General features: G+C 36.1%; 1 protein-coding gene across 1 annotated transcript; it reads right to left on the bottom strand.

The window, feature by feature from the left end:
- Positions 1–324: 324 nt before the first annotated feature.
- On the bottom strand, positions 325–6097 carry LOC113234873 (serine protease snake-like). Its single transcript, XM_026470395.1, has 8 exons — positions 6083–6097; positions 5919–5978; positions 4377–4554; positions 3675–3796; positions 2106–2285; positions 1527–1746; positions 773–936; positions 325–504 (listed from the first exon to the last, which is right to left on the bottom strand). Exons 1-8 carry the CDS (start codon positions 6095–6097, stop codon positions 325–327), a joined length of 1119 nt encoding a protein of 372 aa, XP_026326180.1.
- Between the last annotated feature and the right edge of the window lie 7857 nt (positions 6098–13954).

The following is a 13954-nucleotide window of genomic DNA, read 5'->3' as shown; positions in this document are numbered from 1 at the left end:
TCCATTCAAAGAATTTTGTGAAGACCCAAGTGAGTGAAAATCTGAACGGGCTACGTTGAGCAAATACAGTGTTTAAGGTAACATATCTTAACCTAACTGTGAAATAGTTCTTGGCATTATCGTAACTCACCAGTTTTGGGAGCTTTTCATAAATTATAAGCTTAAAACTTTCCAGGCTCTTATTTAATTGCGTGCTTAAATACTATGTTAAAAATGACCGTAGACAATAATAACCTTGACAATATAACATTTTAATAGAAGAAAGTTCTTTCTTTTGTTTAAATTTAGGTATTGGCAAAAAAACCGCACGTTGGTCAAAGTTTCCTATTTCCAAACAATACTTTCAATCCAGTCAATAAAGCTGGAAACCCTGGTATAGACACCGGGGGTGTTAGGTAATGCGCAACCATAGCCGAATGACGTCACACCTATGAGGTAATGGATTGCTCCTTGTGAGGACGGAGGTAGGTTTATTCGCACTTGTAAAGGACCTCCAGAATCACCCTGAAAGCGATGATTAAAATTAAGGAAACGGAATCATTGTTTTCTTTGATAAACAGACTTTTTAAATTTTTTCTTATTTTGGTATAGTTTTCTAAAGTTAAACGCAAGAACAAGACAATATTTTTTTTATTTTTCAAATATATTTTTTAATTGGCTACTGGGTGTTGACGTTAGTTATGTATGGTATAGCTAATCAAAATTTCTATAAAAAGAGAAAGTATATCACGAAGTAAAATATAATTTTTCTGAAAAGAAAACTAGCTCTAACCTGACAAGCGTCAACACCTCCAGCGAGTATACCAGCACACAGCTGATGGTCGTACATTCCTGACCAAAATCTACTTTTCTTTGGAATCAACAGTTCATCGCAGGTCTTCGGTTCCAAAATGTCAATTTCTGCTGCTTGGAGATTTGGTGATGTTGTGCAGTGTGCTGGAAAAATAAGACATAGACTCAAGAGATTCAGCAAGTAAATTTAGAACTGTTAATAGAAGAACATGTAAAATAATATTGTTACGTATAGTTTAACCAATAAACGTCAGTTAGTAACGAGACTACCGTGCTTCATTCATGTGTTACCCCCCATATGCATATTTAACAGTGGCATCGAGACTTGTGTATCGACTGACGCGTGCGTTTTGTATTAAATATTACAATGCCGTTCGGTCATGTCGAAATTTTATAATAGAATGGAATGGACAAGACTGAAATGGAATAAAATGGAATGGAACGAAGTAGATTAGAGCACTTTTACTGCAACACGATTCAACATAAGAATGCAGAATCGGACAAAATTAAAGAAACAATGACAATGAAGTTTTTCGAAAATAAGTTAATATAACATAAAAAAACATCAAAAATAAGTTAAAATTATTGAATACCTCTTGATTTTTATCTACGTCTTTATATTTATATTTATATGTTACAATTTTAGTTGGTTCCAACGCTTCGATCATTTATGTGTGTTCTTGTACAATCACATTCATCATAAATAATAAACATAATCTGAAATGGATTAATACCTGTTTCAATAACTCCCCATCCAGTTGAAATGGCTTTAGTTCCAAGTGGACTTGTATCGAATGTCCTCCATAAACAAGCCGGTTGGACATTACTAGTGAACTTCACGTTATTTTCCAGTTCAAACAGAGCTATGTCATAGTATTGCTTTGGTGATTTATATTTAGGGTGTTTGATAATTTTGATAATATTTACATCGTTTGGTGGGAGGCCGTTGGCTTCCTGGAATTTAACGACATTATTCCAATGTATTCAAGAAAATTAAAGTGTGCACGGATGGAGCCTCTCTATTCCTTTCCTGATGTCTGGCGCACTCTGGGCCACTATCGGCAAGTATCTTACGCCGATTTCTTTTCAATGTATGCCATTGATACGAGAAGAAGAAAAAGATGAAAAGCTAATCTAATGAATGCAATAAAAAGAGGTCGACTTTAAACAAACTTTTTATCGACACAAAAAATGTGGTCTTGTGGCAACATTCTCGAGTTGACACGTAACAATTTCCACGTAAAAATAATTTACATGTAACAGATTGTCACGGGGAAATTAATGATTTAAATGTCCCTGAATAGTCAACCTACAATATCTATAATATTCTTGTCTCCCAGTCTCACAATCTTCGGTACGAGATCAGCAACTGAAGTATCTCTGTCAGAAACCATACTGCAATGGGCAGCACTTAGAACAAATTTGGAGCTGATCAGGGCACTTCCACATTTAAAAATCCAAGTTCCTTGGGCTGCTTTCCAACCCACTGCTGCCTGTAAAGTATTATGACTTTATAGAACAGTATTGTGAAAGGTATAAGAAGTAGAAGAAATTAAGTCTTAACTTTTCAAAATTTTCTGTGTTACTTTAAGTGTCACTGCAATTCAGACAAAATTAAATTAACTTTGGCAATGACCTGATTCAAAATCTCGCAATCAGTTTTAACTTTATAAGTCGCTCCTCATCTAGAGATTTACATCAATAATAAGAAGTCTTTTTGGAACAGATATATTAGGGGCTAAAATATAATACTACTGTTCGAAAGTTCTGGCCGTTTTGAAATGATATAAAGCATTTCTAGCGTAAGGGTCAGATTAGAAATTTTCAAATAAAATTTCTACAAGTTCATTCATTTCTACAAGTTTTTTGGTGTTATGTTTGCGTTTTGTTTAATTTTACATTCAATTTAAAGTCCAATATGTACCTATTCTGCCAAAATCAATGCACCAATGCAGTGACGTGCATCAAGCGGATACAAGTAACAAAAGTACTGTGTTTTTGGTTTGCCAGATGAGCAGGATAAATTAACCATTTTTTATCTCCCGGCAAATGAGCTTCGTGGACGAACTATGGATGAAGTCGATTCATCGCAATCTAAGGAAGAATTAGCAGCAAATCGTTAATAGGTGTTGTTGTGGCCAAGTATCCGTTTATTTTGTATAAGAAAAACCTATTCGCTTAATAATAACCCATTGGCACCAAATCAATAAAAAACTCGAAAAATGATGTCGACGTTATTATTTCAAAACCCTCTTTCATATCAGAGATTTCAAACAGGCCAAGACACAAGAAAATTTATATTCTTAATTTGTTTACAGCCACCTGGAATACGCATCGCAGATATGGAGTTCTCAATATCTTGCCTATATATCGCGAATTGAAAATGTGCAAAGAAGATTTATTCAGTTTTTATATTTTCGAACTAGGGAGCGGTACGAGTTAAACTTTTGCCACTGGAGGTGCGACGTCAGTGGACGCCCCGGAACTCGTGCCCAAGAATTATCTTAGAGCCCTTACAGAGACTCTTAGGTTTAATTTACTTCTGTGCGTACCTCCGGCCTCTTCGAACATTCAGCAGATTGAATATGTCTCGTGTGCGAGTAACAGCTTTAACGTATTGTCTAAGCAAGTTGGTATTGACCTTTTTAACACTAGTATTGCATTGGTAAAGCGTCTTATTAGTAGTTTGTTTTTTGGCGAGTAGGTCATTATTAAGTGTTGCGAATAGGTCGTAATGTAGTAGCAGTATAGTTACTAGTTATGTTATAATTTAATGTTTATTAATATCAACTTAATGTGCGTCTATCGGTAAGGCACTATAATTGGGTTGCCGTTGATCTTCCAAAAATTTAAATTAAAATAAAATAAAACTTTAGTCTCACCATGTGTGGAAATTCTCCCGGTAAAGCATCCCGTCCACCTATTTCTAATAAGTGGGTACATTTCTTATCGCGTTCTTTCTGATCTTCTCGGTGTTTTATATCCCAAATGTATTCATAACATTCTGAAAATAGAATACAATGATTATTTTCATTTGAATATTACGGCATTTAGTAAAGCGCAAGACGCGCCCCAATTATGTTATAACTGAAGGACACGGAAGTAGGCGAAAACAATATAAATCCATGGAAATTCGAAGCGAATATTGTCATTCTCGAAAAGCGATATTAGATTGCAAACTCTTACTTAAAGGTGTCTTGTACAAACGCTGCGTGTAGTGGCGCGGCGGTCGCGCGTCTGTTACGCTTCAATAAGTTTTAGGTGACTTATTGCGACTGTGGCAGTGCAAGTATGCTTCTAAATAGTATATGAAAGTTAGCAGTGTCTACTCTGCAGCGTTCCTTCAAGCGTCCAATTTGAAGGCGCCCTTAGAGCCAGTGCAAACCGGCGGCGGACATTAATTTATCAATGTATATTTTATGCTATTGCAGTTGTAATAAGGTATAAATTTCAATGCTCTGAGATTTACAGATAAATGCACCGCGATGCTCCGAGGTCGCTCTCAGAGCACTGCAATTTAATACCTTATGGCAATTGCAATAGCATGAAACATTCCTATTATTATATTCAGGTACATTCCTTACTTTGTTCACTAATCCGTCTTCCTGGTTTACTGAAGTCAGGCATTTCGGGTAATGGTTTTCTACAAGGATTCGTCTCATCTGCATAGTAGTCTGCTAAAATTTGATCGAATTCACTCAACGTACTCGATTCCGTGACAGAATTCTTCTTTGGTGGAGGTTGTGGAGTGAACACGGGAACCTAATAAAATTTCTACCAATAATTGACCAACATTAAAGGGGGAATATAATCTTAGTAATTATACCATTTTCTTCAAATTTAAACGGGGCCAATACGAAGGTTCCACCATCTTGAACCATTGGCGAACCCGTCAATTGTTTCGTATTCGGGCTGGCCAATCGGAGTGCAGTTGTCACCGTAATGATTTGGCAGAATAGTTTTTAAACAAATTAAATGACATTTCGTCTCTATTTCTGGTTATATACTCGAAGCCTAGCGATATCGCTTCAATTCATATATGAATGACACGTGTGACACGCGCTATGCGACGCGAGTGCACCGTGAGATTATGCGAAAGTATGTGTCCGTATAGGGCGTGCGGCTGGCATGCTTACATACAAGCCGTGATGCTAATTTTGTATGAAGTTACCAATATACTTGACTTATTATATTTATGATACTGGACACAAATATCGCGGAAAAGATTTTTTCGTATGTAATGACTTTTAGATGAAAATTATTTATAAAGAAGGCCCAAATGAAAATATTATAATTAATTGAGTGAAGAAATAGATTTCTCACACATGGCGCTACGGCAAAAGAAGTCGTTAAAAACCAAAAAACAAAGATCTGCAAGAAGCACACAGAAAAATTCGTAAGGTCCGCTAGTTCGTTCCGTGGCTTAGTTGGCATAGCATCTGGCACGGTTTGCTGGCAGACGTTGCTTCGAATCCAGCAGGATCGAATGAATTTTTTCCAACTGTTCGGTCTTTGTATTAATAATTACAACATAGCTGTGCAGTAATTAACCGACTTCAAAAAAGGAGGACTATCTCAATTCGACTGTATGTTCTTTTTTTTGCATGTATGCTACGCGATAACTACGGTATTTGTGAACCGATTTTCATGATTCTTTTTTTGTTGGAAAGGAGGTACTTTCATAGTGGTCCCATTTCATTTTGAAGAAAGTCATCCACCTAGAAGGGTGACTGTTCACGCATGAAGTTTCATTTCTATAAATATCGCCTAACTGTAATTTAGGAGCAATTACTTTAATGATTGATTTTGCTGTTTCTCCAATTCAAGGCGTTTTTCTCTCAATATACTTTGAGTAGTGAGAACCGATTTTTATTATCTCCAGTGTCAAGTACTGTGTAGTGGCGAACTGGGCGATATTTCAATAAAACTTAGCAAAAAGATGTAATTCCACATACTTTTGAGGTCGGTTTTTTTAGTAGTCTGTACTGAGATTATTTTACAAAAATAATTGAATATCATAGTGGTCAAACAATGTGACATTTAATAAAGTCAAAAATTTCTATTATAATTATTTATTAATAGCATTTCTGTATAAAAGCTGTATAAGTCTGTAGTGCATATCTTACTTGCTCTGTGGCTGTTAAGTCTTCTGCAACACCCCATATCCATGGTTCATCAACTTCTTCCTGAAAAGACGCATCATAAAACAATTAAAAGTCAAAAACACACTTACAATAGTCAAAATCAAGCCAAACACAAATCATGTTTATTTCATAGATAAACAAATTACACTTGAAACCGTCATGTTGGTTAAATTCTACTGCTCATTCGTAAAGCAGATTTCATTAGAATAATGAACAGGAAACTCCAGGCGTTGCTTTTTGTGAATATACATTTGAATACATTTATCATTTACAAAACTTGTTAAATAAATATAATTATATTAATTTATTAGTAATTAAAGAATTGAATATCAATTCAATAAAAACTTAAATACAGTGAATAGCGACATCTCTAGCTGGGGCTGGTAGCTGTAAAGGCATCTAACTGGGTGACGAAATACTTTCATAGATTTCTCGTAGATGGCGCTACGGCTAAAAAGTCGTTGAAAACCAAATATAAAGATCCGACAGACAAGCACATAGAGAAATTCGCGAGGTTCGCTTCGTGGCTTAGTTGGCATAGCATCTGGCACGATTTGCTACAAGACGTCGGTGCGAATCCGGCCGGATCAAAGGAATTTTTTTCTTCGATCCAGTCTGATGAATTCGAGTGATATTTTAAAATTTTATCACACTAGCGAACATGGTGAGCTCCGTGACGCCACATTTTTATGTATAGCCGCAACGTCACAGCTGATTTTAAAACATTTGCACAGTAATTTTATCAAAGTAAAAATTGAACGCGACAAACAAGATGAAAAGACATTTTTTGTTTCATGATATATCACATACGCAATTTCATATCGTTGACCTTATTCTTCAAAATGTATAACAATAGTTCATCCCCAAACAAGCAAAATTGTTTCATTGTTTTCGCGGCGATGATTAAACGACAGAGAAGAATTTTGTATGGCAAATTCTACAGCGCCCCCAGGGGTCACAAGAAGAAACATAACGAGGTAGCATAACTGTCACTGTAATTGCCATTTCTTATATTTATAGGATAACTGGCACACTTAAAGATCTATACTGCCTCAAATGGCTTTGGTTGATTCAGCATAACAGTATTAAATCAATAACTTTGGAAAAAATATATAGTAAAATTGAGGATATGCACTGATTACTATATGGTGTGATAATACGGTTCCTAAAAATTTTACCCCCTCAGTCGCCCAGTGGAGTTACCGGCGTTAATTGCGCCAATATAGGATAACTGTTCAGTTATGGTAAATTGGCGTAATTGACACTTTTTAGAAACAAAATTTAAGTGCCATTAATTCGAAAGTTTCTGACAAGGGCATTATACGAACAGTTTTGCACTTTCTATAGATTTATTGTGATCACTGCTTACCCTTTTCGAGCGTGTTGAATTTCCAGGTGTGTCTAAAACTGCCCCTTTTGTGACATGAATTGTTATGACTGAAAGTGAATATTTTTTAGCACATTAGACACGGACTCTAACCTTCCCGTTATATCGTCGTAACGTTGTATTTATCGTTGGACGACAGTCGCTTCTAGCTGTTCCCACTGGATCGTGACGATAATTTATTTACGGCAGCCGCAATGCTGTTTACACGACAGAATCGTTTGATGCACAGCTGTCCAGTCGCATCTATGTTCTTTTGGAAGTTCGTAGTGTGTGTTCGCTCCCGTGTGAAATGGAAATGGATGAAGAGAAAATGTTAATAATGAATTGAAGATAAATTTGAATTTAAGAATGATTTTACCACAACCACAACGACAAATAAAACGTGACGACAAGTAGTAGTAGCTACCGTCGTCACATTTTACTCGTGAAGTTTTGTTTATCTTCCGACTGCTGTCGTTGTAGCACTTCCCGTTGTCTTGAATTGTCTGTCGTTGTAATGTCAAAAAAGTCGTGAACGACAGTTAATTGTATTGTACTATATGTAAACAACTTAATTTAAATATACAAGGCACGACATATGACAACTGTGTGACTATCATCATTACGACGTAGTGGGAACGCACCCTAATATTTAATTTTAAACGGGGCAAAAAGATACTCGATATAGAGTTCAGAAACGCAAGACTTGAGTATTAACAAGATTAACCTTGTTAATACTACGTACCTAAATTAACAAATACGAAAAACTTGAAATACTTCATCGGTACTGAATATATAATAGTGAACAAAAATCATAAACAATATTTAAAATATTTTCTCAATAAAAATATTATCACTAGAATAGACACGTCTGCCAACAAAATCAAAGAACGTGGAACTGGTATTAATGAAACAAGTTAATTGCGTTAACTACTTACTTAATTAGTTCAAAGTCTATTAACAACAATAAGTAATTTATAAAGTAACGATTTGGTAAACGTGAGCCGTGGTAGCCTAATGGTGCGACCTACTACTTCTCAAGCAGAAGCAGTGGGTACGAATCCGGGATCGCACCTTTGAGTTCTTAATGTGAAATTGACCATGAGCATTTCGATAAAGGAAAACATCGTGTCGATGATCCGGCTCTCGTAGGACCAAAGAGTCGATGTTCTAGATCGATGGTGCTCTTGATCTGGATCGGTGGACTGTATTTCTTCAGGTTCATGCTCTTCTCGGGACCAGGATCAATAATAAAACACTTGTTCAACTGCTTACTACTGCCTACGTTTATTGAAGGTTTGGGTCCTACTTATATACTAATTGTTGTCTCTCAACTAGTATGGGTGTCGGCGAGAAGGCGGTCGGCGCGGTGCGCGGGGCGCGGGGGGCGGTAACTCACTCGGTGATGGTGACGCACTTTCGTTCGGGGCGCTGGGCGCAGTGTTCTTGTGATATCGTGATGAAACTTACACGTCAAAGAAGGTTCACAAACCTCGAAAAACGTATGAAGTTCCCAACCCGCATTGGGCTTAAACCCTCGCCTGAGAGGAGACCCGTACTCTGCAGCGGGACGTACAAATGGTTTGACGATAGTGGCGATAGAGAGATGAATACCATTTACGCAGGATTTTTCTTTTTTCTGTGTGACAATGAAATAAAACCAAAAAGTTTTTTGAAGTGGTTGTTTTATTTTTAGGCTCTCTAATATCAATTTAAATACATTATTACATGATTTATTTCGTGAAAAACGTTAATATTTTAAGTAAGGTAAAGCAATTAGCGCTCTGTCAGGCGACCCTCTTAATTCGATTTTCGGTAAGACCAATTTATGTAACGGTTTATTAGAATTTGGTTCTGGTGTGTACAAGGTTTTGTTACACTGTTCAGGTGAGAACCACGCAAGCATAGTTTTGTGAGTAGTGAGTCGCGTATGTATGTGTATATTAGACTGAAATTCAGTTGGGGCGCCAGATGACCGTATTTCATTCATTTGATTTTAACCCTTTGTAGGGGGTGTTATAGACATATAGTGTTAATAAAGCAAGAAACGTGACACGCGCATCTAATAACAAAGTGACCACTTCCATCATCCCTACCTTTACTCGCACTGGCACGACTCACGGTGCGACCGAAATGCAGTCGTAATTAAGCGAGTGAGTCGGCAGACAACTCATTTTCACTATGTCTTTGTTGCAGATTTATGTTTTTTGTTTTGACGACTCTCTTGTCGAAGCGCCATCCGTGAGAAATGTATTTCTTCACTCAGAGAATTCAATCATTATGCTTTTAATTATAATCATTAATATAAAAATCAAAGAACTTTCAAGTGAGTTTTCTCCAAAACTATATAAAATTGGCACACTGCTATAAGTTTCGGTCTAAAAGTCCGGTCTAGACAGGATTTTTGAATACTAATATTTATTTGTTCCGTTACGTGATATTTCTTATACACAAATAGCAATCAAACACCGATTGTAACGGTCAGGGGCAGTTACGTATGCCTGTTCAATAAATAGCGTACCTTCAACATTTAATTGCGTGTTACCGTAAATTACCGTAATTTAAAATTGGTAGCGTATTTGTAAACAAACCAAATGGCGTACTCGGTCCACCTTTACATCTGCATAATATGACCTTTGCACAATAAAGTCACATATGATCATGCGTTAAAAATACTTTTATTAAATGAAAGTGTTAAAAATAATAACAACTTCATGAAATAACGCCTTGGTCCCGATCCTTCACAAAAAGGGGGATAAAACAAATTTGTCCAATTACCGTCCCATAAGGCTTCCCTTTCAGGTCTATAAATTATTTGCAAAGTCATATGTCACAGACTGACTATCGACTCTCGACGAGTACCAACCTGTCGAACAAGCTGGCTTCCGGAATGGATACTCAACAATAGACCACATCTGCCTCCTTGGCCGAACGGTTACCATGCCGGACTGCCACGCAGAGGTCTCGGGTGCGATTCCCCGGAGTAATATTTGTGAGGCCTATATTTATTTTTCTTGTGAGTTTGGGTGTAATTTGTGGTTGTTTATTTGTGTGTCCATGGCATCCGCGATACAGGTGTCCCTAGTGCGAGGCTATGAGTGTGTAAAAAAAATCGAAACTCTGACAGTGCATGAAGACAAGGTCTACAATCAATGTGTCTTGATCGATCCTCACCTACGGTGCGGAAGCATGGCCGCTTACTAAGCAAAATATGCACAAAATTTAGGAAGGAGTGCTCGATATTAAAAAAATATCGATATATTTATTTTATTTGTTCGTTTATTTGTGTTCAGGTAACAAAGACCGATAAATACATACCTTATAGACTAACATACATAATAATACACTAAAAACCACTACTGACTAATTATTATTTACACGTATTGTCTGCAGCGTGTGACGCAACGTGGGTGTGGACGCAATATATGCCCTCGATATCGTATCATTCGGTATCGATATATTTTATCCGGTACATGAAAAGTGGTACAAAGATGAAGGTACACAATTAAAAGTTGTACTTGCAGAAACGAAACGCATTTCGAGCGCTGATTCGCTGGTCATCCGTCAGTGTAACGTAGTGGTTATGTTCTCAAGGGCTAGCCCACACATATAATAACATTGACAATGATATTGCTTGTGTGCGGGCGATATTGTTGTGTTGGGAATATAGACAAACTTGGATTGTCGTTAATATTGTATGTGTGCGGCTGGCCAATGACAATGAATACATTTGATTGTTGTGTGAAAACTGGTTCGTTTTACTTATTTACTCTTAGTAAAATTTCCTTCCTTTTTAACCGAATTCAAAAAAAGGAGGAGGTCCTCAATTCGTCTGTGTTTTTTTGTATGTATGTTACGCGATAACTCCGGTATTTGTGAACCGATTTTGATGATTCTTTTTTGTTGGAAAGAGGGTACCTCCACAGTGGTCACATTTAATTTTAAAGAAAATCATCCACCTCTATGGGTGGCTGTTCACGCATGAAGATTAATTTTTATAAACAGCACCTAAATTTTATTATAAGAAGCCATTGGCTTACAATTATATGGACGTCGGGTCCGCGCTAAAAAGTGCCCGAACTTATAGGGCGTTAAAATCGTATACAGAGCGTCATTCACACTTTAGTCTTCGTTTGTTCGACTGACAGCGAAGCAAGCAAAATTAGACAGTACTGCGATGACATTACAATTTAAATTCAACGTTTTAGCTTTTTCATATTCCTTTACATGTCACTACGTTTAAATAGGTTGACTTGGGACATTTTTTTCGTGGTTTTTGTATTAGACCCGTCGTCCATTTATTTGTAAGTCAATGAAAGGAGCAGTTATTTTAATGGTTGATTTTGCTATTAATTCTTCCTCCAATCGCTCCTCCTCCATGTCCAAATCAAGAATTCAATTCAAGGCGTTTTTCTCTCTCAATATACTTTGAGTAGTGACAACCGATTTTTATTATCTCCTGTGTCAAGTTCCGTATAGTGGCGAGCTAGGGGATGAATCCGGGTTTGCGCACTTTCCGGTAACCGACTTCAATGAAACTTGGCAAATAGTTGTAATTGCACGTACTTTTGATGTCGGTTTTTTTAGGAACCTGTACTGAGATTATATCTTTTTGTATTATTTACGATACATGGAAAATATCTATGTTTTGTACCGATATATCGCAAAATATCGATACAACAAATCGATATATCATATCGGAAAAAATATCGATATTTTTTTACATGAACACCACTAAATTAAGGTGGCACAAAGAGCGATGGAGCGTTCTATGCTATGCATTTCTCTCGTGGATCGTGTACCAAAGTCGATGGCGTGGATAATCACATCACGAGGTTAAAGTGGTAGTGGGCGGGACATTTGGCTAGATGAGAAGACGGACGATAGAACAAAGCATTCACAAAATGGTGGCCAAGAGGAGCAAAGAGACCAGTGGGCAGACCACCAGCCCGATGGACTGACGATATCGTCAGATTTGCGGGATCACGCTGGATGCTAATGGCGCAGGATCAAGAAAAGGCCTTTGCCCAATAGTGGGTTGATGTTGGCTGACCATGATGATGAAGACATGAAGCAAATTATGTACATGTGAAGTTTTATAACTCTTATAGAAGCATAAAAGAGTTATCAACTAATTTCGTTACTGGAATCTTTCAACCTCTCTCCAGAAAAGTTAGTTGTTATTTTGCAGAAGTGACTTTATTATACTAAGTGTGCGTTATGTGTATAATTGTGTAACGATGCGACCTCTTTTATCGTCATCATATCTCTTTGTCAATGTTTTCTTTGGTTCCTGGTCACTTACTTTTCAAATTTTGATTCGATTTAATTCTTTTCTCCGTCATTTTTAACTTTGCATCCTTCCGTCGTCACTCCTCACAAAATTCCCGAAGAGAACAGACGGGTCCTTCGATCATGTTAACCTAACTGGTTCAAAACAGTTATATACAGAGTGTAATCGTTAAGTGTGTATATAAGAGATATCAAAAAACTTTCAGTATGTTAGTAGTACCTAATGAGTAAATCGACTTAATTTTTTTTTTTTGTAAAACTAGAAATAACCAAAATTTTAACATTAAACGCTCTCATACAATAATTTAATATGATATTCGTAGAGAGGCTTTGGTTTTCCTACTGTAAGAGGTAACAAATAAGTTAAGAGATAACCAAACTGCTATAAATAAAGTAATAAGACTATTTTTTAATGAATGAAAATATAATGGCATAGTCAATTATTTGGTCAAGTGTGAGTTGTCCATAAAATGAATAAAATTGACAAATTTTTTTTAGTGCTGAGCGACTCAGTTTCATGTAAGGATCATTTCATTGTATGGGACGAAAATATCGGGACGGCAGAAGAGGGTCAAATTTAATTTTAAAACTTTTTTTCGTACAAAATCATACTTTCGATATCAGTTTAAAGCTTTTTGATATCTCTTACATTTAAGGAATAATCGCCTGGGCACACTTAACGATTATACCCTGTATATACGATTACAGGCCTTTTGGGCTTTTCTTCTCCTATTCTTTCACCTTTTTCCTACATTGTTATTTATACTTTCTACAATAAATTCGTGTGGACTGAGCGTTTCTATCATTATTACGCAAGACCCATCGACAATTGTAACGAATAAGTATTTGATATATTTTTCCTTAATGAAGGCTTATATAATGTGTGCGGTAGTTGGTAAGCACAAGAGCAGACAACACGATTTGTATTTCATATTCATTTATTCATTGCATCATAAGGGTAATATTTGTTCTTAAAATAATATAAAGCACTGCCATGTACCCCTGCAGGGCACCACTATTTGTTTAATTTAAAATAAATTTCATCCTTGCCAACTAAAATCTAAAAAATTAAATGCAATATCAAATTATTGTTAAGATATGTAAAAAATGTAATTAAAGTATTAATAATGTAAGTTAAGACAGTATGAAAATTAAAACTAATAATAATAAAAAAGTAGTAATAATTGAAAAATAAAAAAAAATTGAAGAAGAAGAAAAAATACTGAATGGAACCGACAAATTTATCTTCTCGTTGTATAAATAAAATTAATCACATCATTATTCACAATAACATTCATAATTTTTTTTTTAATTTTCAAATATTGTTTTCTTAATTCATCAACGTCAATTTCATCGATCA

Source organism: Hyposmocoma kahamanoa, unplaced genomic scaffold, assembly GCF_003589595.1.
Source record: "Hyposmocoma kahamanoa isolate Upper Pololo Valley unplaced genomic scaffold, ASM358959v1 86, whole genome shotgun sequence".
Classification (NCBI taxonomy): domain Eukaryota; kingdom Metazoa; phylum Arthropoda; class Insecta; order Lepidoptera; family Cosmopterigidae; genus Hyposmocoma; species Hyposmocoma kahamanoa.
This window is presented reverse-complemented; position numbering and strand designations above follow the sequence as displayed.